The following is a 27,092-nucleotide window of genomic DNA, read 5'->3' on the forward strand; positions in this document are numbered from 1 at the left end:
GACCATATGTAATACAAAGAACTGAATGGAAGTGTCCCAGTGTGGTCTAAACGTCAGGCATTCCTCATTTGTCATGTAGAACTCTTGGGTAGCCGCAGCCGCTTGCGTCCTCACAGCTGACACGTAGCCCGTCTGGAATTTATTTACCGTAACTTGGTTGTTGGGCCATCCCAGAGTTTAGGGAAACCAGTACTACCCTGGCTCTAGACAGGACTCTCCACCTTTTGCCTTTAACCCAACCTGCATGGCAGAGGGCCAAGGACTTCTCACCGACATGGAGTATTTTTGTTGCCGCTCTCATGTCTTACGTAATTTACTCTTTCCATTATGAAATCATGAATCACTCTTAAGCCATGAGGTACCTGAGATTGTGCTTCGGTCTGTGCAGGCATTCTGTCTCATGTGTTCATTGCTGACTTACTAATTGCAGCACAATTAGATCAGGGTCTCTGATGTATCCTTTGGAGTTGTACTTTTCAAACTAAAATGCAGTCAGTGTTTAGCTCTGTTGCATTCTTGTTTCTGCATGTTAAAACTTTTTTAGTTTTCCTTGCTTAAATTACCCATATCCATTGCTAAATGTCTTTTTGATCAGTTTCTTCCCTGTACTTCTGCCAGCTTTTGCAAGGTTAGTATGTAAGATGTTTATGAATAATGCATCTTTTTGGTGGTTGGTCCTTTTATCATTTCTAGTTTTATCCCTATTATGCTGTTTGCCTTAAATTCTGTTCATTTTCCATTTTAAATTCATTTTTTGAGTGAGTGAGCAGGTAGGGGGTGAGGAGGGGGAGGAGGAGGAGAGAATTGAGACCCCGAGACCATGACCTGAGGTGAAACCGAGTTGGACACTTCACCAGCTGAGCCACCCAGGTGCCCCTAAATTGGTTTTTGTTTTGTTTTGTTTTATAAATTTTATTTATTTATTCATGAGAGACACACAGAGAGAGAGAGGCAGAGGGAGAAACAGGCTCCACGCAGGGAGCCCGACATGGGACTTGATCCCAGGTCTCCAGGATCATGCCCTGGACTGAAGGCGGCGCTAAACCGCTGAGCCACCGGGGCTGCCCTAAATTGTTCTTTTTGATACTGCTTATGATTCCAGGCATCTTGATTAGATTTTCCTGCTACATATCTTTATTTTCATCCTTCCTATCTGGTTTTAAGAGATTTCCCTTGAAAAGAGTAACTGAAGTGAATTCCAGTTTTGAACCCAATCTAGTCATCTGGGTGCCGGGCGGGGGTTGGTTTGAACCCACTCCCAGCTGTGTGCCACATCGGCACTTTCCCCACTATCTTCTGTGATTTCGGTTTCCAGCTTTTTCCTTCGTTTTCCTTTCCCAGCATTGTGGACCCCGTTTCCTTCCTTTTGCTTCTTTGGGAGCTATAGATTGTATGCTTTTGGTGCTTACCCTTAAATTTAACACAGATCAGCATAACGTTTCCTAACACAGATTTAAAGTTTCACTTCACCTCTGGCTGCACATGCATTCTTCAGCCTTTCCACCTTGGCCTGTGGTGGAGCTGCATTTGCAGTGCTGGGGAGCTGATAGGGGAGCAATGGGGTAGGAACTGGATAAGAGGCAGCACGTGAGGACACGTAAGATTTGGATACAGGGCACTGACAGGGGCAAGGAGGTGGTCCAGGCTCAGGCGGGGGCCCTGAAGAAATGTTTTAATTAGTCTGTCCCCTGCCAGCTATCCTGTGATGAGTTTTGTCAGATTCTAAACTTCATCACTCATACTGTCCTTTGATTTAAAAAATATATATATATGGAAGGTGCACGCATTTAATATCCAGGTGTGTATATTCATTCAGCTCTGTTTCAACCACATAAGAAACATGAAATGCAGTGGCCCAGGCAGGGGTATTTCAAAAACACTAAGACAAGAAGTAAAACGCAGTTTTATTGGTCAGGAAATGTGTTACAGTACTTCACTTGTCAGTTCCTTTTACATCGGCTTGTTCCTGGAGCTTGTGTACAAATGCAGTAGCCTCTACTTTTTCTTTTTCTTACTTGTGACGGGCTTGCTGGATGGGGGCACTATGGTGTCCTCCTTAGGGGGACTGGGTGTGAAACTTGAGGATGGAGCATCCACTGGTTCCTTGATCACGGTGATGTCGATCTCACAGTCTGCTCTTTTGGCCTCTTCCTCTTTCAAGCTGTTCAGCCTAACACAAGAAGCAAACAGGGGAAGACAGCTTTGTTTTTACTTCACAATTTCAAAACCAGATTTTATGCTGTATTTTGTTTACACCAAATTGGCCACACCTAGATTTCAACTAGTTTTTGTAAGCCAAACTGTAAATTGTCCTCACTTGGCCTGAAATAAAAAGTAATACCATATATAGACACTCCAGAATAAAATTTCCATGTATCTAAGGTGATTTTGGAACATTTTCCTTTATAGCAACCAAAGCAGCTAGTAAGTGGCCTTTTAAAATACTCTTGTGTGGGGATCCCTGGGTGGCTCAGCGGTTGAGTGCCTGCCTTCAGCTCAGGGCGTGATCCAGGAGACCCGGGATCGAGTCCCGCGTCGGGCTCCCTGCATGGAGCCTGCTTCTCCCTCTGCCTGTGTCTCTGTCTCTCTCTAGGTCTATCATGAATAAATAAATAAATAAATCTTTAAAAAAAAAATACTCTTGTGATCTTTGCCCGTAAGTATAGGATTTTTTTAAAAGATGTTATTTGAGAGAGAGCGAGCACATGAGCAGGGATGGGGAGGCAAAGGGAGAGGGAGAAGCAGACTCCTTGCTGACCAGGGAACCCAATTCAGGACTGGATCCCAAGACCCTAAGATCAAGACTTGAGCCTAGGCCAGATGCTTAACCAGTTGAGCCACCCAGGTGCCCCTGTAAGTATATTTTACTGCTTTCTTCAACAGACCAATGGGCTTGAGGTGTGCTTTGCAAAGAGCAGGCTCTAGCACTCTGGACAGACATGACTGCACAGTTCTCTACCATGTTTCTAGAAAGGTAGGTGAGCAGCAGGTACTGGGGTCTCACCACATGCCAGGCACTGTTGTAGATATTTTACATCAGCTCACTCAGTCCTCACAACAGCCCAATGGGGGATTATCTTACAGATGGGGAAACCGAGGCATGGTGAGTGGATTTTATCCAAGGCCACCAAGGGGTGGGACTGGGATCTGAACCTAGCAGCCTAGCTCTGTGGCCTCTCAGCCACGATGTGGACTTGAGTCTGTGTGAGCCTTGGGGCCCAGGCATCCTCACCACCTGAGAGAACCGGTGGCCACAGGCAGGATCCTTCTGGCAGTTCCAGGTTCTCGGTACCACCAGAGGAGCTGCATCTCTGAGGAAGTCGTACATTTTTAATGAAAGCATTTGGTCCACAGCCACAGAGATGGGAAGGAAAGATCATGGAGGACAGGAGCAGAGAAGTTCTGTGAAGTTACCTTGCTTCCAGCTCATCATTTTCGAGTTTCCTCTGGTGAGCCGTGGCCATGTAATGCAGCCTGTCCTCCCTTATTTTCTCCTTGAGGGTTTCTTCGTGTTTGTGTGCATGGAACAGTATGTTCACAAAAAAGATATACATACTCATGATCCACACAGCAAGGTTTTCTTTTGGTTCATCCTTGGATTTTTCTTTTCTCTCTGGAAGAAAGTTTAAAGTGAGCCTGAATACAATTCCAGTTCTGCAACTTTCTACAATGACTAAGCATCCTCCTCTCCTGGAAGATGGGATGATGCTATGCTTCCCCTCAAGCTTGGGAGGGCTAAGGTAACCACAGAGTGCTTCACTGACTACCTGGAACAAGGCAGGTACCTGGTCAGTAGACCCAGAGCTATGATTATTGATGTTCTGAGTCTCCTGGTATTTTTTTTCTAAATGGTGTAAGTATTCTTGTTTTCTTGTTTTTTTTTTTTTACATTTTTATTTATTTATGATAGTCACAGAGAGAGAGAGAGAGAGGCAGAGGGAGAAGCAGGCTCCATGTACCGGGAGCCTGATGTGGGATTCGATCCCGGATCTCCAGGATCGCGCCCTGGGCCAAAGGCAGGCACCAAACCGCTGCGCCACCCAGGGATCCCAGTATTCTTGTTTTCTAAAATTAAAACTATGAATTGAATTTAAACTAGAAAATTTACATTTTTCATGTTTTATGTGGGAGGGGACCTTGGCTTTTGCAGTTTTCAAAGGCAGTTAAGAAAATAGGATTTTTAAAAAGATTTTATTTATTTAGAGAATGTGAGCAGGGGAAGGGCAGAGAGAGAGGGACTCTCAAGCAGACTGCACTGAACACAGAGCCAGACGGGCTCGATCCTACCACTCTGAGATCACACCCTGAGCCCAAATCAAGAGTTGGATGTTCAACCAACTGAGCTATCCAGGCATGGCATGAAAGAGGATTTTTAACTCTCAAATAAATAAGAAGGTCGGTAGAACCACTGACTTGGTAAGAGTTGCTTCACATCTACAAAGGCCAAAAGATACACACTTTGGAATGTGTTTAATTCTGGGAAAAGAATGCTTTGGATGGTTCGGTAATATCAATAAGCTCTGGGATCTCTCAAGACAGCAAGTATTTTTAGACTGTGTCTCTAGCATGGGCTACTCCGGCTGTGTGAGGGCAGGGATGGGTAAAGAGGGTGGGGACAGGGACAATGGAATGGTGGGTTCTGCGAGCAGTCCAACTTCCCATCTCAGGAGCCACTGTGGCAAGCATAGTGGAACACTAATAGGGCCTTGGTGCCAGTACCAGATTTTATAAACACTGAGAGAAACCTTCATCTGCACTTTACACATGAGTTCCTAGGTTCTAGAACATCCATATAACCTGGAGCGGGCCCAGGCTTGGGAGAATATTGTGCCTGGAGGTAACTGATGAAGAACACCTCCCTGGGATTGTGTTGACCCTCTTCCAGGCTCTGGGAACCATGTCAAGGAGCATGCACAGTCTCTGCTGCTGCTGCTGCTGCTGCTGCTGCTGCTGCTGCTGCTGCTGCTTTTATTCTTGATACTTCCGAAGCAGAGGCTTCGGAAGTATCATAGTGCAGGAGTCCAGAGCATAGATGTGAGCCAAACAAGTTAGAGTCAAGGCTCAGCTATGCCACGTATTAACTGTGTAAACTGCAAGTGAATATTTGTGCCTTAGCTTCCTCATCTGCAAAAAGGGAACCATGGAGGACACCTCACAGAGGTGGTGTGAAGGCTAGATGATTTAATACAAGTAAACAGTGATATGCTTGTGGTTTCCCCCCAAGTCATGTTTGCCAAAGCAAATAATTACAAAATAAATGGCCACACACCAGGAGAGAATATCTGCCAAACATATCAGATAAAGGATGACTTGTATCCAGATTACATAAATAGCTCAATGAGACAACCCAATAAAAAGAAATTTTAAACACACACTAAGTGTTGGGAGAAGACAAGGAGAAACCAGACCACCTCCTATATTACTGATGGCAGATAAAATGGCATGGCCAATTAGGAAAACAGCCTGGCTATTTTAAGCACTAAGCATAGACTTAGCATATGACAGAACAATTCCGCCACTGGATATCTACCCAAGAAAAGTTAAAATATGTCCACCATGCCTTACACACCAATTTTCACTATTCATGATAGCCCAAAGTGGCAACAGTCCAGCTAGATGAAGACAGAAAACGTGGTTTATTCGTACAATGGAACACTACTCAACTGATCAAAGGGACACAATGCTGAGATGTTACAGCATGAATGAATCCCCAAGTAATTACAAGTGAATAAGATGACAGATGCAATAGACATATGATTCCATTTATTTGAAATGTCCAAGAAGAGCAAATGCACGAAGAGAGAAACTAGGCCATTGGTGCCAGCTGGCCCACAGGAGCCCCCAGCACCCCATGCACCTCACCACATAAGGTGGGGGGAGTGAGCGCTCACAGAATGTGGGCCAGGGAGAGACCACCAACTTGAGTTTTAGCACCATCTCGGGAAAGCAAGAAGGAGGCTGCCAGCACACGACCTGATATGCTGTGGGATGGAGAGAAGGCATGTGGGCTTAAGAATTCTGCTGTAAGAGGGACTAAGAAATATTGAGCAGGTGTGGCCTTGGGTGGTCTGAGAAAGCTTCCGAATCCCTAGCAAGGCCAAAGGAAAGTTTTATTAGTGGAGGTTTCAGATAAAACGACAGCAACACAAGGCCTTAAAGAACACAAACCCTCTAAGAAATGTGACCACTGCAAGAGCACAATAATCTTCTAGCAACCAGCCCCAAAGTTATCCATGGAGGTTTGCAATGGACCCGACTGAACGTTCAAAATAGCCATTTGAAGGATGCTCAGGGAGGTAGAAGCACACCCAGGAAGAAAATTCCATGAAATCAGGAAAACAATGTACAAATAGAAGGAGCTTATCACAAGGAGATGGAAATCACAAAGAACCAAACAAATTGTGGAACAGAGGAACGTGAGATGAAAATCCAGTAGAGCATCAACCACAGAAATGGATGGAGCAGAAAAAACACTCTGTGGATTAAAAGACAGGAACTTTTGAATTAATATTGTTTAGGTTTCATTAATTTAGCATGTTTTAGACTCCGGGAATTCAGCAGGGATCTTCCCACTCATGTAGGTTTTATGTACCCACCCCTGCCTCTTTCCCAGTGGAGAAACAGGGGTCTGGTTTGGTTTTGGTTTGGGGGTTTTTTGAGTCACATTTTCAAACCAGTCTTGGTTATACTGATTCTGTTAAATGAATTGAAAGGTTTTTAGCATAAGCTTTAGAGTTTTAAAAATAAGAATGTAAGAACAATTCTTATATTGGTACTGTCTTAAGTTTTTTTGCTCCTAAAATTAAATATAGGAGAGTAACTTTTTTTATGGTTTTCCCCCCATGATTATTCAGGGTTCTTTTTTTTGTATTTTCCTGAGTCAATTTTTGTTATTATCTTCCTAGAAAAGAATTTCAAATTTTTCACATGTATTAGCTTGGAGATGTATAGCATCCTTTTACTACACTTAAAAAAAAATCTTGGGACACCTGGGTGGCTTAGTGGTTGAGAATCTGCCTTTGGCTCAGGTTGTGATCCCAGGGTCCTGGGATCAAGTCCTGTATCAGCTCCTCACAGGGAGCCTGCTTCTCTCTCTGCCTGTGTCTCTGCCTCTCTCTGTCTCTCATGAATAAACAAAAATCTTTTTTTAAGACTCTCATTGGTGGGTACTTTTTCCTTCCAAGAGAGATGATATGTGTTCTATCACTTTCATCCTGACTGTACTAGGTTGGGGGTGTCTTCTCACATAAAAAACCAGCTTTCAGAATGATCAATTTTAGTAATTTTAGTATTTTTGTTTTATGCATAATTTAGGAGTTTATATTTTTGTTCATGCCTCCTCCTGCTGTCCTTATATTTCATTACTCCTCCCTTCTACCCTTTTTTTGGCCAAATGTTGAAGTTACCATGTTTCCTGTTTAATGGTGAAAACATTTAACACTATCCATTTTCTTAGGTTATAGTTTTGACTATATCTCATAGGGAGTGTTTCTGTTTTTTCCGTTTTCTAAGTATCCTCAGAAATGTAATTTTATTTTTCTCTAAGGATTAGTTAGAATAGAGGACCTCCTATTTGGTGGGGATTTTTGTTGTTTTGGTTTTAGTGCTTTTAATGTCCCAAGTGGTTGTATGATGGTTTGCTGTTTAACTGAATACAGCTGGCCCTTTTTAAAATAGGAAGACCCCAGTGGCATTAGATGACTCCAGCAAAAGGAGAGGGATGAAGCTGGAAGCCAGTGTAGACAGGGCTGAGTAATGATCTGAGAGTTGGGGAAGTAGAAGCAGCAGATAGAATGCTAGGGGGATTTTTACCAGGGAGGGGGATAATATTAGAAGGAATATGAGGTACTTGAGCATCTTTAAAAACCATCTTACACAAAAATGAAATGGATTAAAGACCTCCCCCAGAAAACTCCTAGAAGAAAACATAGGTAGTAATTTCTCTGACATCAGTCCTAGTGACATTTTTCTAAATGTGTCTCCTGAGGTGAACAAAAGCAAAAATAAACTATGGGGACTACATCAAAATCAAAAGCCTTTGCACAGTGAAGAAAACCATCAGCAAGACAAAAAGGCAACCTACAGAATAGGAAAAGATGTTTGGAAATGATAATATCTGATAAATTCTTCATATACTTTGGGTATTAATCCCTTAATACCAAAATCAAATAATCCTATTAATAAATGGACAGGGAAAAAAATAAATGGATAGGGGACCTGAATACACATTTTTCCAAAGACATTCAGATAGGCAACAGACACATGAAAAGATGAACATTCATCATTGGAAACACAAATCAAAACCACAGTGAGATATCACCTACACCTATCAGAATGGCTCAAATCAAAAACACAAGAAATAACAAGTGTTGGGAAGGATATGGAAGAAAAAGAACCCTTGTGTATTGTTGGTGGGAATGAAAATTGGTGCAGCCACTGTGGAAAATGGAACGGAGGTTCCTCAAAAAATTAAAATTACCATATGATCCAGTAGTTCCATTACTGGGTATTTATCTAAAGAAAATGAAACCACTATTTTGAAAAGGGATATGCACCCCTATGTTTATTGTACCATTATTTACAAGAGCCAAACATGGAAGCAACTCAGGTGTCTATCCATAGATGAAGGTGTGTGTGTGTATATGTACACACTTACTATGTACATATTTATACCTATTTATACACATATATGCATATGATGGAATATTACTCAGGCATAAAAAATGAGATCTTGCTATTTGCAACATGGATGGACCTAGAGGGTATAATGTTAGGTGAAGTAAGAGAGACAAATACCATAGGATTTCACTCATGTAGAATTTAAGAAACAAAACAAATGAATAAACAAGAAGAAAAGAGACAAAGTCTTAAATATGGATAAAAAAAAAAAAGAGACAAAGTCTGGTGGTTGCCAGAGAGGTGAATGGGAGGGATGGGTGAAATTTTAAAAGAGGGTTTAAGAGTACACTTATCTTGAAAATCATAGAGTAATGTGTAAAATTGTTGAATCATCTGTAATATGAAACTAATACAACACTGTATGTTAATTATACTTCAATTTTTTTAAAAAAGTGAGTGAAACTCCTGAGAGATACAAGTCGGCTGTGTAAGGATATAGTCAACAGTGTCAGGCTGGAGAGATGGACATGCAGGCCCCACACCAGAGGGGCACTGTCCTGACTGATTCAACTTGGTAGGATCATGCTTTCAAAAGTCAACTCCAGGAGAAGTGGCATCACCAAGATGGTGACATAGGTCATCACCTGACTTCACTCCCCCTTCAAAAGAAGAACCAGAACAAGACACCACTGGGAGAATCCTAGAATGCAGGGGTGAAGCTGAAGCCCCCCTGCACCACAGAGAACAAAGCAGCACTGGAAGGGTAAGAGTAGCAGTTAAATGCTGCCCACACCACCCCCTCAACCCTCAGGCTGGCACAGCACCACAGTGAGGCCACCCCTGAGCCTGTGGTTCCTCCAGTGGGGAAAGAGAGACTAGGGTAGACATCCAGTTCCCTCAGCATTACAGGTCCCTCCAGTCTTACCCCATGGGAACCGCTAGGGAATCTGAGGACTCAACCACTAGGAATTTGATTGTAACAAAAGTGGGGGGGCCGGGGGTCTTGCAACAGTCACTGCACTGAGATCTTGGCAGACTGAGTTCCTACCTGCAGCACCCAAGTGGCAGCCCGCAAACAGCATTGTTGCACACCTACAGTACCAAGTTGGTGGTGAAATCTGACCAGGAAACTCCACAGGGTACAGATCAGCCTGATTCATATCCTCAAATGAGGAGCTGTGCCAGCCCTGGAACCTGGTCAGCCCTGCTTCCCTGGCAGGAGAGCTGAGTCATAGCCTGACTTACAGCATCTGAACAGAAAGACAAGAACACCTGCAAACTGTATAATTCAACACTTAACAGAAAATATGGCAGCCAGTGCCATGTGTGGAGGGTTCCACTGCTCTGCCCAAGCAGAGTAGCTGATTTATAGCCCCACCCAGTGCTAAGGAAAGCTCCCAGCCCTGCTCAGCCAGAAGCCTGGCCAGAACACCTGGAACCTATGTAGTCCTACAACACTTGAGCAGTCTGGTATGCGGAGCTGAAAGCCTGCAGAGCAAAGCCAGTGGCCTTGTTTAACCAGGAAACATGGGGGCATGGGTTGGCTTGAGTCAAGACTACAAACAAAAAGCCTTATCCACCTCAAGATAAGGCTTTTCCCTCTCCACTCAGCCAAAGAAACTAATTCATAACACTACTCCCCACCCCTTCCACCATGCCTCATTGTTGGATAGTCTTTATCCCACCCAACAGCCCTGCACTTGAACAGAGAGCACAGCCTAGAATTTTCCCTGTCTGCAGAGCAAAACCAGTAACCTGTCTGGCCAGGGAATTATTTCACAAAATTGTCTGATTCAGGAATCCCAACAATAAGACATGCCATCCAAGGACCCTGTCCTGCTGCCCTATTAGAGTAGGGAAGCTAATTCATAGACTTGCATACAGCTGAGAATACTACCCAACCCCAACTATCTAGTAAGCCTGACCAGAACACCAAGGCAACCATGAAGCTGACCCTGTAGCCTCACTTGTGTAAGGAACCAAGCCACCAGTCCTACCTAAAAACAGTTGTCAGCCAGCAGCACCTTTCTCCTGTCAACCTCAGAGCTCACACAGTGGCCTTGCCATGAAATAGAACTGATAACAAGCCCCCTTGCCCAAAAAAGTACCAGCAGACACATCCAAAAACCCAAATTGAGCTTATTGGTGAGCAACTGTCTCTGCTAATGCAAGCCTGTAAAATCTGAAATCGATACCCCTTGCTCAAATGCATAGATACCAAAGTAAGGAATCAAGAATTATGAAAAACAAGTAAACATGACACCACCAAAGGAAACTCATAAAGCTGTAATAAGTGACCCTAAAGAAATGGAGATCTATAAACTGCTGAAGAATTCAGAACAATCCTCTTGAAGTTTAGTGAACTACAAGAATATACAATTATACAAAATTAGGAAAACAATGCAAGAACAAAACAAGTTCAACAAAGAGGCCATCAAAAATACCAAAACCGAAATCCTAGAGCTGAAAAATAACCAAATTGAAGAATTTAATTGTAAGCTTTAAAGTCAGAGTGGATCATGCAGAAGAAAGAATCAGAGACCCAGAAGATAGGGCATTTGAAGTTACCCAGTCGGAGGAGCAAAGAGAAAAAAAGGTGAAGAAAGCCTATGGCATTTATGGAACACAATTAAAAGAAACAATATTCTCATTATGGAAATTCCAGAAGAAGAAGAGAAAGGGATATAAAGTTTATTTATTTATTGTAAGGAAATCCTCCTTTAAAAAAAACATTTTATTTATTTATTCATGAGAAACAGAGAGAGAGAGAGGGGGGGGGGGGGCAGAGACACAGGCAGAGGGAGAAGCAGGCTCCATGCAGGGAGCCCGACATGGGACTCCATCCCAGGTTCCCAGGATCATGCCCCGGGCCAAAGGCGGTGCTAAACCACTAAGCCACCGGGGATGCCCTATAAAGTATATTTAAAGCAATAAATAGTGGCTAAAAACTTCCCAAGCCTAAGAAGAGAAAAGGACATCCAGATCCATGAAGCCATAAAGACCTCAAATAGGTTGAGCCCAAAGAGAGCTACACTGAAGCACATTATAATCATCAAAATTAAAGAATTTTGAAAATAAGTTACATATAAGGGAACACCTATGTGACTACTGACTGGTTTATCAACAAACTTTTTAGGCCAAGAGAGAATGAAATGAACTATTCAAATATTGAATCAATCAAGAACTCTACCCAGCAAAGCTGTCCTTCAGAAATGAAGGAGAGAGACTTTTCCGAACAAATAAAAGAGGGAGCTCATCACTGCTAAACCTGCCTTTTAGGAAATGCTTAAGAGGGCGCTTTAAGTAGAAGTCAAAGGATACTAATTAACATCATAAAAACATAAGAAGGTAGTATAAAACCCACTAGTAATAGTAAATACATAGATTCTGTAATATCGTAATGGTGGTGCCTAATTCACTTACAACTCTAGTTCAAAAGTTTAAAAACATAATAAAAGTAACTAAGTACAATAATCTGTTATTAGCTACATAATCTAAATATATGTAAATAGGGATCCCTCGGTGGCTCAGGTGGTTTAGCACCTGCCTTCGGTCCAGGGCATGAGCTTTGAGTCCCAGGATCGAGTCCCGCATCAGGCTCCCTGCATGGAGCCTGCTTCTCCCTCTCTCTGTGTCTCTCATGAATAAATAAATAAAACCATAAATACATAAATAAATGTATGTATGTATGTATGTAAATTGTAACATCAGTAACCTAAAACGTGAGGGGGAGAAGTATAAAATTTAGGAATTCTAATGAAGTTATCAGTTTAAAATAGGGTGTTCCAATTTTAAGACATTTTATATAAGCCTTATGGTAATTACCACAAGGGAAAAAATCTATACTGATAACACACAAAAAAAATATGATATTAAAGAGTTAGAGCATACTGATACCAAAGACATCAAAACACGAAAAAAAGAAACCACAGCAGGATAAAAATACAACAGTAGCTCTATGAAACAATCAGAAAGCAATTAATAAAAGAGCAGTAGTAAGCCCTTACCTATCAATAATTACTCAGTGTAAATAGATTAAATCTCCAGTCAAAGGCATTGAATAGCTGAATGGATAAACAGACAAGATCCAACAATAAGCTGCATCCAAGAACTCATGTTAGTCTTCAAGGCACACAGACTGAGTGAAGTGGTGGAAAAGACATTTCAACCAAATGGTAATCAAGAAAAAAAAAAAAGGCAGAGGTAACTATACTTATATCAGACAACATAGACTTTAAAAATAGTAAAAAGAGACAGGCAAGGTCATTATATAATGATAAATCATCCATCAGGAAGATACAATTGTATTTATGCACCCAACTTCATGGTACCTAAATAAATAAAGCAAAAACTAACAGAGCAAAAGGAGAAAAAAAGCAATACAATAAAGTTGGAGACTTTAATACCCTACTCTCAACAACAGATAGGTCATCCAGACAGATAATCAATAAGGAAACAGCAGATGTGATCAATGCTGTAGACCAAATGGAGGACCTAACAGACATATACAGAACATTCTGACAACAGAATACACATTCTAATCAAGCAAACATGGAACATTTCCTAGTATAGAATATGTGTTAGACCACAAAGCAAGTCTTAGCAAATTCAAGAAGACTGAAATCCTATCAAGTATCTTCTCTGACCACAATGGTATAAAACTAGAAATTAGTAACAGGAGAAAACCTGGAAAATTCACAAACACATGGAAGTTAACACTCTCCCTAATAACCAGTGGGTCAAAGAAGAAATTAAAGGGGAAGTTTAAAAGTATCTTGAGACTAATGAAAATAGAAACACAATATACAAAAATTTACAGATGTAGTGAATGTAGTTCAAAGAAGTTCATATCAAGAAACACCTACATTAAGAAACAAGAAAGAACTCGATTAAACTAACCTAACTCTGCCATGGGGAACTAGAAAAAGAAACTAGATCCAAAAGTAGCAGAAGGAGGCAAATCCTAAAGATTAGAGCAGAAATACACAAAATAGAGAACAGGAAAATAGAAATATTACCAAAATTGTTTTTTCAAAAAACCAACTCTTAAACAAAATTGACAAACTTTTAGCTAGACTAACCAAGTAAAAAAGAGAGAGGACCCAAATCAACAAAATTGTAAATGAAAACAAATATATTTCTGTGGTATTAATTGTAATAAGTTTCCTAAGAGGCTATTAGGAACAATTATACACCAACAAACTGGATAATAACCTAGAAGAAAGGGAGAAATTCTTAGGACTATACAACCTACCAAGACTGAATGAAGAAGAAATGGAAAATATGATTGGACCAATTACTAGTAAGATTGAATTAGTAACCAAAAATCTCCCAGCAAAGAAAAGCCCAAGACCAGATAGTTTCACTGTTGAACTTTGCCAAACATTTGAAAAAAATTAATGCCAATCCTTCTCAAACTCTTCCCAAAAACTGAAGAGGAGGGAACACTACCAAATTTTCATTTTACAAGGTCAACATTACCCTGATGCCAAAGCCAGAAAAGACCACTAAAGGACCAGTAAAGAAAACTACAGGCCAATATCCCTGGAACAAAAATATTCAATAAAATACTAGAAAACTGAGTTTAGCATATTAAAAGGATCATTCACCATGGTCAACTGGGATTTACCCCTGGGGTACAAGGATGGTCCAACATATGCATATTTCATATGAATGAAATAAAAAATTATATGATCATCTTCATAAACACAGAAAAAGCATTTGACAAAAGTCAATGTCTATTTATGATAAAAACCCTTAACAAAGGGTGCCTGGGAGGTTCAGTCAATTAAGCATCTACCTTCAGCTCAGGTTGTGATCTCAGGATCAACCCCCATGTCAGGCTCCCTACTCAGGAGGGAGCCTGCTTCTCCCTCTCCCTCTGCCCCTCCCCCCAACTTGTGCTCTCTGTGAAATATATAAAATCTTAAAAAAACCCTTAAATTAGGTACAGAAGGAATGTACCTCAACATAATAAAGGCTATGTATGTGGTTCCTGGGTGGCTCAGGTCATGATCTCAGGTCCTGGAATTAAACCCCGTATCAGGCTTCCCAGTCAGTGGAAAGTCTGCTTCTCCCTCTCCCTCTGCCCCCCGCCCCCCGCTTGTGCTCTCTCTCTCAAATAGATAAAATCAAATACATACATACATACATACTATCTATTACAAGCCCTCAGCTTACATCATACTCAGTAGTGAAAGACTGAAATTTTTTCCTTTATGATCAGGAACAAGAGAAGGATGCCACTCTCACCACTCTTATTCAACATAGTACTGGAAGGTCCTAGCCAGAGCAATTAGGCAAGAAAAAGAAATTTAAAATATCATAATTGGAAAGGAAGAGGTAAAATTGTCTCTATTTGCAGATGACATGATTTTATATGTAGGAAATCCTGAATATTCCACCAAAAAAATGGATAGGTCTAATCAATGAATCAGAAAGTTGCAGAATATAAAATTAACATGCAGAAATCAATAGTGTTTCCATACACTAACAATGAATTATCAGGAAAAGAATTAAAGAAAATGATCCCATTTGCAACACTATCAAAACAATAAAATACTTAGGAAGAAATTTAGCCAAGACGGAAAAAGATCTCTACTCTGAGTACATCAAGACTGATGAAGGAAATTAAAGAAGACAAAAATAAATGGAAAGGTAGCCCACATTCATGACCTGGAAAAATTAATATTGTTAGGATGTCAATACCACCAAGAGCCATTTATAGATTCATTGCAATCCCTATCAAGATTCCAATGGCATTTTTAATAGGTAGAAAATTTACAGCTCTAAAATTTACATGAAACCACAAAAGACCCCAAATAACCAAAGCATTCCTGAGAAAGAACTAAGCAGGAGGCATCATACTTCCTGATTTGAAGCTACACTACACAGTATAGTAAACCTAACAGTATGATACTGGCCAAGACCAATATAACAGAATCAGAGCCCAGAAATAAACCCATGTGTATAGTCAGTACTTGACAAGGAAGCCAGGAATGTTCAATGGAGGGAAGATCGTCTCTTCAATAAGTGGTGTTGGGAAAATTGGACATTCACATACAAAAAAATGAAACTAAATCCCTGCCTTACACCATTTATATTAATTATTTCAAAATTGTTTAAGAATTTAAATGTAAAATTAGAAACCATAAAACTGCTAAAAGAAAACGGGAGAAAAATCTCCTTGACATGGATTTTGACAAGGATTTTTTTGGTTATGATGCCTAAAGAATAAGCAACATGATCAGAAATAGACAAGTGGAATGACATCAAATTAAGCAAAAGAAATGAACAAAATGAAATGACAACCTGTAGAGCAGGAAAAAATATTTGCAAACCATATATCTGATAAGGGCTTCAAATTCAAAATATTTAAAGGACTCTACAACTCAACAGAAAAAATTTAATTAAAAATAAGCAAAGCATCTGAATAGACATTTTTCCAAAGAAGATATACAAGTGGCCAACCAGTACATGGGAAAAAAAGTGCTCAACATCACTTATCATCAGGGAAATGCAAATCAAACCACAATGAGAGATCACCTCACACCTGTCAGAATGTCAACCATTGAAAAGACAAGAGATAACAAATGTTGGCGGGGCTGTGGAGAAAGAGGAGCCCTTGTGCCCTGTTGGAGGGATTGTAAATTGGTGCATTCACTCTGGAAAACAGAATGGAGGGTACTCAGAAAATTCAAAATAGAAGTACCATATAACCCAGCAATTCTAGTCCTGGGAATATATCCAAAGGAAACAAAAACACTACATGGAAGAGAAGTCTGCATCCATAATAATCAAGTCATGGAAATAACTAAAGTGTCCAACAGATAGATAGATGAAGTTGTGGTATATATACAATGGAATTCTATTCATCTGCTAAAAAGGAGGAAACCCTGCCATTTGTGACAACATGGATGGGCCTTATAGGCATTATGCTAAGTGAAATCAGCCAGCCAGAGAAAGACAAACACTGTATGATCTTACTCATACATAAAAATTAAAAAATAATAAAATAAAAGCTCAGAAAAAGAGACCAGATTTGTGGTTACCAGAGGCCACGGTTGGGGGCAAGAGGGATTGGAAGAAGGTGGTATAAGCTTCCAGCTGTAAGATAAATAAGTACTAGGGATGTAATCTACAGCATGACAACTATAGTTGTGATACAGAAGAAAATTGTTAAGAGTAGATCCTAAGAGTTCTTATCACAAGGAAAAAAAAATTTTTTTTGGTTATCTATATGAGATGATGGGTATTAACAAAACCTACTGTGGTGATCATTTCACAACATACATATGTCAAATCATTATGCTGTATACCTGCGACAGTCTGTAAGTTACTTACATCTCAACAGAACTAGAAACAAAATACAAAAACAAAAAAACCTCAGCAAGATCATGCCTTGAAAGTGAACTCACTCTGTCAAGTGGGTGGCAGGATTGGAAGTAGCGCTACCAGCCTAATTATATTTTTAAAAGACAGTTGTACATTTTTATAAGAATTATATCATTTCTAAGCAACAGTATGCAAACATTAGAATTCAGTAATTCAAATACTCACCATTTTGAGACAAAAGAAAGGTTAGCCCTTTTCCTGGAGATTTAAAGTTCATTTTGGAAATTCTTTCATTACTTAGAGACTTCTTGATCTTGGGCTTTTACATAAAAAAATCATAAAGCAAAATATGATTTCTGCATCAGTGTGGATTAAAACTAATTTTCTGCATTACAAATAATTAGAAAATTATTAACAAGGCCATTCTCTTTAAGCTAAAGAGACTATCTTTGACTATTTTTAACCTGCATAAAATATTGCTATTTGTACAATTAAGGAAATTAAAACAGTTATTATATCCACTAAAACCTTCCTCCCAAGAAACCAAAGATTTGAAAGTCTTCCCTGGGATGTTGGAAAGTGTTTAGTGCATAGAGTTAACTGTGTATACGTCCCAATATTAATGGCATTAATTTCCAGATATAATCTGTTCACATCCACATTTTTGCTTCCAACTAGATCTCAACCCCAGGCTCGTGTCTCCATCTGTGCCCCCCTGGGTGTGTCTGATCAGTTACTTTAAGCCTAACGTGTCTAAAACCAGCTCCCTAATTCTGCCCCCAAACTTCCATCCCCCCCACTCCAGCCTTCCCTCACGGCAAATGACAACTGTGTCTTCCAGTCATTCAGACCAGAAGGCTTTGAATCATCTTGGCCTTCTCTTTCTCTCTCAAACTCCGCAGCCTCTGACAAGCCTGCACATAATTCCAAGATCTTCCTTACTAGTTTGTCAACAGTGAAGCTATAGGGAGCCTACTGATCTCTGCTCTGGGGCCCTCCCGCCTCACTGAGAAGGAAAGCCAGGCCCGCACCATGGCTGGGCACCCTCCTGGTCTGGCCCAGCTGCCCCACTGAATTCCTGTGCCCTGCCACTCTGGTGTGGCTGCACCTGCTGATCCACTTTTCTTTCAACAACTCAAATACACCCTCATGCCCATGACTTTTGACATGTCTACACCTTGTCTACACCTGTGAAACAATCACCTCGGTCGAGAAAGTGAACATTTCCATCACCCCAAGTTTCCTGTGCCTCTTGGGATTCCCCCCTTTTCTCTCATCCACAGAATACTCTTCCTCCAGATAATCCCATGGTTGCTTCCCCACTTCCTTCACATGTGCTCAAATGTCACTTCATCAGAAGACCTGTCACCACTTCACCCTGTCACTCCACAGCCTGCCTTGTTTTTTACCTTATCACTTGTACCTCGTAAATGTGAGGAGGTGTAGCATTGTGGTAATGGGTGCAAATTCTGGAGTCAGACTGCCTGCATATAGACCCCCTGGCTCCACTAGTTACTGGATCCATGACTATGGGCAGGTTACCTAACCTTTCCATGCCTCAACTCCCTCCTAGAGATGGGAACGGAACCCGATTTGGTTTGGGGTGTCAAATGAGCTCCTCCTGAGAAGTGCATGGCACCTGGTAAACACCCCAGGAGTCTTAGTTAGCTATTATTACTGTTCACTTGTCTCCCTCTCCTACTGGAATGTGAAGTCCACGAGAGGACAGGTTTTTGCTTCACTGCAGGTCACTAGCACATAGAAGCGTGTTCATCACACAGTAGGTGAGCAAAACTCGTTAATACTGCAACCAGGTAACTGTTGTTATGTGGTTATAGTTGTACATGCAAACCTCTGATCTCATTTTGCTAAGATCAAGCATGAGTCCCAGCTTGCTTGAAGATGACTTGGTGCTGCCATCCTCCAGATCTGATTCCTGGCTTGTTCCTACACTTGAACTCCTGTTCTGGATGTTCTGAGCAAGGACAAACACATAAGAGGATTTGGGGTTTCCATGGAGACACAAACACGATTTTTAAAAAAGATTTAAAAGCCACACAGGGATGCCTGTGTGGCTCAGCGGTTGAGCATCTGCCTTTGGCTCAGGGCGTGATCCCTGAGTCCCGGGATCGAGTTCCGCATCGGGCTCCTTGCATGGAGCCTGCTTCTCCCTCTGCCTGTGTCTCTCATGAACAAATAAATAAAATCTTTAAAAATATATATTTATTGGGGCACCTGGGTGGTTCTAAAATAAGTAAATCTTAATGACTAATTAGTTAAAAAATAAATATTTTATTTATTTATGAGAAAGAGAAAGCACAAGCCAGGGTGGAAGGGCAGAAGGAGAAGGAGAAGCAGACTCCCCACTGAGCAGGGAGCCTAATGCAGAGCTCCATCCCAGGACCCGGAGATCATGACCTGAGTCAAAGGCGGACATTTAACCTACTTAGCCACCCAGGTGCCCCCACACACGATTTTAATGAAGTATAATTTACAATTAAGCTACACATAAAGTATACTTACTATTGGATGATTTTTGACATGTCTATACCTGAGAGACAATCACCTCAGTCAAGACAGTGAACATATCCATCACCCCCAAGCTTCCTGTGCCTCTTGGGAATCCCCCCTTTTCCCTCATTCTCGGGCAACCACTGATCTGCTGTCACTACAGATTACTTCGCACTCTCTAGAATTTTATATAATTGTACTTTTTTTGTCTGACTCCTTTCACCCTGCATAATTATTTTAATTCATCCTTGTCCTATATCATGAGTTCTTTCATTGCTGAGTCATACTCTATTGTATGGATATAATAGGATTTACCTTGTTGGACATTTGGAATGACATATTAAAAAACTGAAGTGCACATGGTCCAGTGATTTCTGAGGATGACCGCCTAGACCAGTGTTCACACTCGGTTATTAGAATCCATGTGATGCCATCTATGAAATCACGGATGAATTCAAGGCAGACATTCATTTCCCTCAGAGCCAAGCCCCAGACCACGGCCCATGATAAGGCCCCCAGTGATCCAGAAAAGCCATCAGTCATATCCTCAATCTAGAAGAGGCCTATCTGGTTATTGGGTAGACTGTGAGGTAAAGTTGAACATAGAGCTCTCTCAGCACACAAAGAGTCTGAGACACATCAGAGAATTGTGGAAAGAGTCGCTCTTGGGATCCCTGGGTGGCGCAGCAGTTTAGCACCTGCCTTTGGCCCAGGGCGCGATCTTGGAGACCCGGGATTAAATCCCACGTCGGGCTCCCGGTGCATGGAGCCTGCTTCTCCCTCTGCCTGTGTCTCTGCCTCTCTCTCTCTCTCTCTCTGTGTGTGTGACTATCATAAATAAATAAAAATTTTTAAAAAAGAAAGAGTCGCTCTTTACACAATAAATAATGTGCTTGTGTGCGCAGGTCTGAAGAGTTCCATTGGCCCCCAAGACTCCCTGTGGCTCCAAATGAATGGCTCAAAACTCAGAAATCCTCTAAGCCTATTTAACCTGACAGCCTCACCCACGTCTACTTGGTATCAATTTGCCCCAGCAGCTGGATCCTTCAACAGAGTGGCTGACACTGCCCCTACTCCACCAAGGTCTGGCAGTGGGCCTTGAGTCCAGCAGGCCTGTCCTATGAGCCGGCCACATCCTAAGGGACCCATCTAACATCTCATGCACACTCAGGAGCTGTTTCTTAACATCTTCACTCTGGGACAGGCTCTCCACTCTGGTAAACTCTAGATCATGTAATGAAACATTTCATTCTAGCCCTTCTTGTTCACCCAATGTGTTGGTTGGCACTCTGACCTTCATCAGGATATCTCTGCTACTGTGGTTTGGAGTTTACGCCCTAGGTCATGACCAAGGACCTAACTTTTTTTTTTAAAGATTCTATTTATTTATTCATAAGAGACAGGCAGAGAGGTAGGCAGAGGGAGAAGCAGGCTCCGTGAGGGGAACCCAACCTGGGACTCAATTCTGGGACCATGACCTGAGCTGAGAGCAGACGCTCAACCACTGAGTCACCCAGGTGTCTCCCAAGGACTTAAATTAAATACAATATACTCTTTCAAAATATGAAAGGAAGTCTCAAGTTTTTTCATAAGTCTTAAATTATTTCCTGAAAGGTGACAAAAACCCAAGATAGTTTTGATATTGGTTTAACCATGCCACAATGAAACCATTTCTTGCTCTGTAGATTCTAAGACACCTTTACCTGATTCATCATATAAGGGCTTCCATGTTTGTTTCCAGACAGGTCCTCATTTGGAAAATTTAAATATTCTTTAATCATTTGTTCAGTAACAGAGATGAGTGCAAAGCTTAAGAGAGCTTCAAAGAATTCCAGGAAAACCAGCTGAAACATAAGAAAGTATAAAGGGTCTTATTCATTCTGACATACTCTGAGGTGGACAAGTGAGTCACCTGGGTGTTGGCTTCTTTCTCCAGAGGTGCCACCTCATTCAACACCCACCTATCATGGGTGCATGCCTCTTTGAAATAAGAACTACAATATTTAAAAGATTATGTGCATTCGATTATTAGACTTATAAGCCATTTTCTATTTTGATGGAAACGTTTATTTTATATTAATTAATTGAGGACATTTTAGAAAGGGTTTCCTTTTTTCTTAAGCTACTTAGACCAGTGGCATCTGAAGTGACAAGTGCAGGTGTTACCCACTTGGCAGCCATGCCCCTCCCGGCTGTGTGCACACCTGACCATGGGCCTGCCTCCACCCGAGCAGCACCTGCAGCAGGGACAGCTTGCTTGGACTTTGATCATTCACCTGTCTCTTGGTCCTGAACCCAGAGCCCTGTGAGTCTGAGCTGGAACAGGCTTGCTCATTTGACCGATGGTGCCAGGCCAGCCCCTGCCTGCTGCCAGGGATCTGCTTAGCATCCCTGAAACCTCAGTGTCCTCTAGGCTAACAGTTGGTTGACACCTGTCCAAAGATGGCTGGTAAATGAGACATTTGCTTAGCTCAAGGGCAGGACACTTTTAGTTTCTTATCCCCAAATTTGACTCTTCCTGTGACCCCACCTAACTCTCACTCACTACCCACCAAGCTCATAAACTGTCTTACCATTATGCCAAACCCCACCTCCCAAAGACTTTGCTATTTGCTGAATTGAACCACGCTGAGCATCAATTTCTCCATCTGTAAGATGCGTCAGTACCATATACTTTGTCATGAGGATCAGATGAGATCCTGGTGTGAAGTGCCTGTCATCCCACTTGTTGAATCATTAGTGGCTGGTATTTGTAGCTGTTATCTTAAGTAAAAGCACAGGCCAGTGGGTCCCTGCCCCTACACAGGCACCCATTGTCACTGGCCTTGAGGTGATACCAAACATCCACTTTGTAAGCGTGACCCACAACAAGAAGAATCTTGCTTTCTTACTAGGTGTTCTGCTCATGTCAGTCCTACATCTTCCTCTCCTAGCAGAGAGCAAATTTTGAAGACACAGCACCCCACCTCGCACTGTGGGTGTTCTGTAAACATCAGACGGATAGAAACAGTGCCTACAATTAATAGCTCTAGCCTACTCTGTGTATCCTGGCTTATGATTTTGCCTGTCAGCTTGAGAAAAGCAGCCTAAAGTTTTTGTTCAAAATGGAGTTATTCTTACAGTTTGGATAAGATCTAAAGGGAACTCACAAGTATCGTGAGGTGGAAGCAGCACAGTGGCAGGTGGGGAGCTCACCCAGTGTAGACACTGGAATGACAAAGTCCTTGGGAGATACTGGATGGGATGAATATATTTTACACTTAAGGAGGACATGAATGGGGGGTGAGAGAGCAAAGGGAAGACTGTTATGGACTGAATTATGTCTCCCAAAAAAGTTGGAGTCCTAACCCCCAGCACCTCAGATATGACCTTATTTAGGGATAATATTTTTAGAGATCAAGTTAAAATGAGATCATTAGGGTGGGCCCTGATCCAACATGGCCACTGTCCTTATAAGAGGGAAATGTGGACACAGAGACAGACCCATGGCGGGAAGATAATATGAAGAGACCTGGGGAGATGGCCACCTAACAAGCCAAGGGGAGAGGCCCAGAGCACAGCCTTTCCTACAGCCCCAGAAGGAACCAGCTCTACCTTAACTCAGTGACTACTGGCACTACATTTCTGTTATTTAAGCCCCCAGAAAAATGGCGGGGTGGGGCACAGCAAGTTTAAATGTTCTGAGGTAGGAGCACGATGGGTGTGTCGCAGGAACAGCTTGGAGGCAAGTATGACTCAGTGGTCAGACAAGGACTCAGCAAGGTGGCACCATCAGTGTCTTGAGGGCCTTTACTCCAAGTGAGATGGGAAGCTGGACGGTGTGAGCAGGGGAGTGACCTGGCTGCTGCCCTGGGCAGTGGGAGGATAAGAGGTGAATCAGGAAGATTAGTGAGCGGCTTTCTAGGTGACAGTGGGTAGCTCGGCCAGGGTGGAAGCAGTGCGGGTGGTGGGAGGTGCCACATCCTGGATATACTTGAAAGTGGAGCCAAAAAGATCTGAAGATTTTTTTTTTTAAATTTTTATTTATTTATGATAGTCACAGAGAGAGAGAGAGAGAGGCAGAGACACAGGCAGAGGGAGAAGCAGGCTCCATGCACCGGGAGCCTGATGTGGGATTCGATCCTGGGTCTCCAGGATCGCGCCCTGGGCCAAAGGCAGGCGCCAAACCGCTGCGCCACCCAGGGATCCCAGATCTGAAGATTTGAATGTGGCCTATGAGAGGAATCATCGAGACAGGGAGGGGGCCTGACAACTAGAGGGTGGAGTGCCATCAACACAGGGGGTACACAGGGGGAGGATGAGGGTCACAGCTGTAGTTTGGGGTGTGGGACACTCTGGGCTGTTAGAAGCCCAAGAGACCACTCTGGCTAGGCCGTCTGGAGCTGGAGCGCATGATTTGGGTTACAGATACAAACACTGGCCTTGTCCTCAGAATGATTATGAGACAAAGGGTGGGCGTAGCTAGAGAAAAGGACCCAGGCCTAAGTCTGGGGCACTTGGACAGGATGAGTGTGGCAGAAGTCGGAAAGGAACCAGCAGTGAGGGAAGTGGAAGACCAGGGAAAGTGGGGAAGAACATGTTTGAGGTGGGAGACATGGTATTTCAGGTGCCACGGCAACACCCCCCGGGGTAGGTCATCACAGAGTCACTTGTGGCCTGAACGCAAATGGTGTTAGCTGAGTTGGGGGAGCCACACAGATCCCACCCTTTAGGACCTGTCCAGAAGAGGCAAATGCTCAAGGTCAAGGAGTAGATTCCTGGTGGCAGGGGTCGGGCGAGGGGCAATCAGGAGGAAGGATTAACTGGTTTGCACCACTTCCGTTTATAGAAGAAAAGACTGAGCCTGGGGAGGCTGAACTGGCCAAAGCCCTTCTGCAAGGAGTGCTGAAAACTGAAGGCACTTAGACTAAGTCACTAGAGATCCATCAGTGTCTTTGACAGGTTATAGGACTCATCTCCCAGAAAAACACACACGTGTATTAAATTGCTAAATTATCCAAGAAATAGCATCATACAGATGACCCTTGAACAACACAAATGTGAAGTGTGTGGGGCCACCGATACGCAGATTTTTTTCTATGCATACAAGTGCTGCAAATGTCTTTTCTCTTCCTTATAATTTTAATTTTTTTCCCTCTAGCTTATTTATTGTAAGAATACAGTATATAAAGCCACCTGGGTGGCTCAGGGCTTGCATGTCTGCCTTGGGCTCAGGTTGTGATCCCAGGGTTCTGGGATCCAATCCCACATCAGGCTCCTTGTGCAGAGTCTGCTTCTCCCTCTGCTTATGTCTCTGCCTTTCTCTCTATGTCTCTCATGAATAAATAAATACAAATCTTAAAAAAAAATACAGTATGTAATACAAAATATATGTTGATTGCCTGTTAATGTTATCTGTAAGGCTTCCAGGCAACAGCAGGCTATTGGTAGTGAAGCATTGAGGGAATCAAAGTTATACCTGAATTTCTGACTGCATAGGGGTGTCAGTGTCCCTAACTTGTGTTATTCAAGGATCCACTGTAGTTTCATATCCTTTTGACTTCATTCACTACTTCTTGACATCTGAAATATTCTTTGTTATATTAACTCTAGTTTTCTAACAATCAAGGAGATACAGCTATATAGATACACACAGCTATACACACATGTATGTATACACACACATGCATATGGACATTCACATATTTATGTATGGGGTTAGAATGCTTTTCAGTCAAATCTTGGTTCTTATTTGTATCCAAGGCAGGACAGCCTCAACCATATCTGCACTATTTGTGACACCTCTTTACAAACCTCAAGTTCAAAGTTGCTGTCAACACCGTCATGTATGAAAGGATTATCCTCTGCGATGACCTCCACGAATTTGGTTGCTGTTAATTCTTTATTTATCATTTTAAAGTCCTGCAAAAGAATCAACCAATTAAACCACAATGGCCTGTAATTACAAATAGCTACATATTTTTAGTGTCAATTTATATCCATATGACACTTTATTTTTTTTTATTTTATTTTATTTTTTAATGATAGTCACAGAGAGAGAGAGAGAGAGAGGGGCAGAGACACAGGCAGAGGGAGAAGCATGCTCCATGCACCGGGAGCCCGACGTGGGATTCGATCCCGGGTCTCCAGGATCGCGCCCTGGGCCAAAGGCAGGCGCTAAACCACTGCGCCACCCAGGGATCCCCCATATGACACTTTAAGGAGATGTTCTAGAAATGCGTATCTTTGAAACTGATCCTCTTGAAAAGCATTCTAGATTAACATTGGTATTTACCTCTCTAGACCTTCCCTAATCCCTCCAAAAAGAAAAGTGTCTTTAGAGGCATAAACAAAGGGCCGAGGGGTTGGAAAAGTAGATGATCCAGATGTGAGTTATTGGCCCAGCTGTACAAGTAGGGAGATGGTGCACTGGGGGCCACAGAATCAGGGTGCTGTGGGCACTCAGGAAGGAGACCCCGCTGGAAGTAATGCTGCAGGCCAGGCTGGACACAAGAAGACTCCCTGAAAGTCCAGGTGTAGACCCTGTCCGCATCAACACTGCAAACAGGAGGTTTGCTCTCGGAGATACTGAACCAGAGAGCATTTGGCCCAGGACACACTGTCTCTCCTAAAGTCAGTGCTGCCGAGATTAAGGATTAAGTGAAAGTGCACCTCGCAGGGCCTGGCTCTGTGCTGGCCCACCCTCCTCTCTCCTAAGCTGCGTGCAAACCAGGCTCGTAAGTTCTACTGGAAGAATCGTACTGACACCACGTGAACCCACTGATCCATCTCAGTATCACTCAACGGGAACATTCCTGAGGCGATGCAACACAGAACCACCTGTGGCTTTGTGAGGGGAAGAAACCCAGAATCCAGACAAGCCTCTAACTGTACTGCTTCAGTGGATGTGCGGGGGAAGAGAAGAACATGGTAATGATCTCTGGGAGGATGCAGCCAGCCCAAATCGGAAGGCTGACCCATCTAGAGGAATGATGACCTCGTCTCTTCAATATGAGGCCATGGAGAAAGGAGGAAAGTGAACAAATAAACAGCCATACAATACTCCTCCCCCAAACACAGATACTTCTAACAAGCTACTTTCCTCTAGTAGACACTAGGTCACTGTCCCTTTTCCACACATACACACACACACACACACATGACACTGTTAGACCTCCTGAAAGCACTCTATTCCCTATTAGTATTTGACTCATTTTCTCATTTATCTTCCCATGGTGTAAATTAAAACAAAAACTGCCAAGAGTTAGTACAAGGATATTGTAGGACTATCCTATTTTATAAACTATTAGCTTCTTCAAATTACTTTTTGATGAACAATCATTTTTTTAAATGACATCTGCTTCCCCACCCCCACCTCATCTTCTCTTACATGGCAAGGTCTGCATTAGCAAAGGCACTGAGGCTGCCTGTGCCTTCCCCTCACTGGGAAGCACATGGGGTGGTGCTCCCTCTGCCTCAGGTCCTTCCTCCATTATGGATCCCAGAATTACTCACTTCTTCCCAAAGAGGCTCAGCAAACATTCAATGGCTATGAAGATCCCTGATCTTCACCTCATTGTGTATCACAGCTAGAATACATTGTCTTTCTTTCTTTTCTTTCTTTCTTTCTTTCTTTCTTTCTTTCTTTC

The 27,092-nt window shown here is 42.3% G+C and overlaps 1 protein-coding gene across 5 annotated transcripts in view; it reads right to left on the reverse strand.

The window, feature by feature from the left end:
- Positions 1 to 1,887: 1,887 nt before the first annotated feature.
- The window catches only part of LOC112646323 (radial spoke head 10 homolog B), a 59,023-nt gene continuing 33,818 nt past the window's right edge, over positions 1,888 to 27,092 (reverse strand). For all 5 annotated transcript variants that reach the window (XM_049111150.1, XM_049111149.1, XM_025426223.3 and 2 more), the window contains 6 exons: positions 25,258 to 25,365; positions 21,168 to 21,308; positions 18,806 to 18,928; positions 17,179 to 17,272; positions 3,415 to 3,613; positions 1,888 to 2,170 (listed from right to left, as the gene is read on the reverse strand). In XM_049111150.1, the coding sequence (XP_048967107.1) occupies positions 1,996 to 2,170; positions 3,415 to 3,613; positions 17,179 to 17,272; positions 18,806 to 18,928; positions 21,168 to 21,308; positions 25,258 to 25,365 (840 nt within the window). In that variant the 3' untranslated portion in view covers positions 1,888 to 1,995. The remainder of the gene's footprint in view (positions 2,171 to 3,414; positions 3,614 to 17,178; positions 17,273 to 18,805; positions 18,929 to 21,167; positions 21,309 to 25,257; positions 25,366 to 27,092) is intronic.

Source organism: Canis lupus, chromosome 6 (genome assembly GCF_003254725.2).
Source record: "Canis lupus dingo isolate Sandy chromosome 6, ASM325472v2, whole genome shotgun sequence".
NCBI lineage: Eukaryota > Metazoa > Chordata > Mammalia > Carnivora > Canidae > Canis > Canis lupus.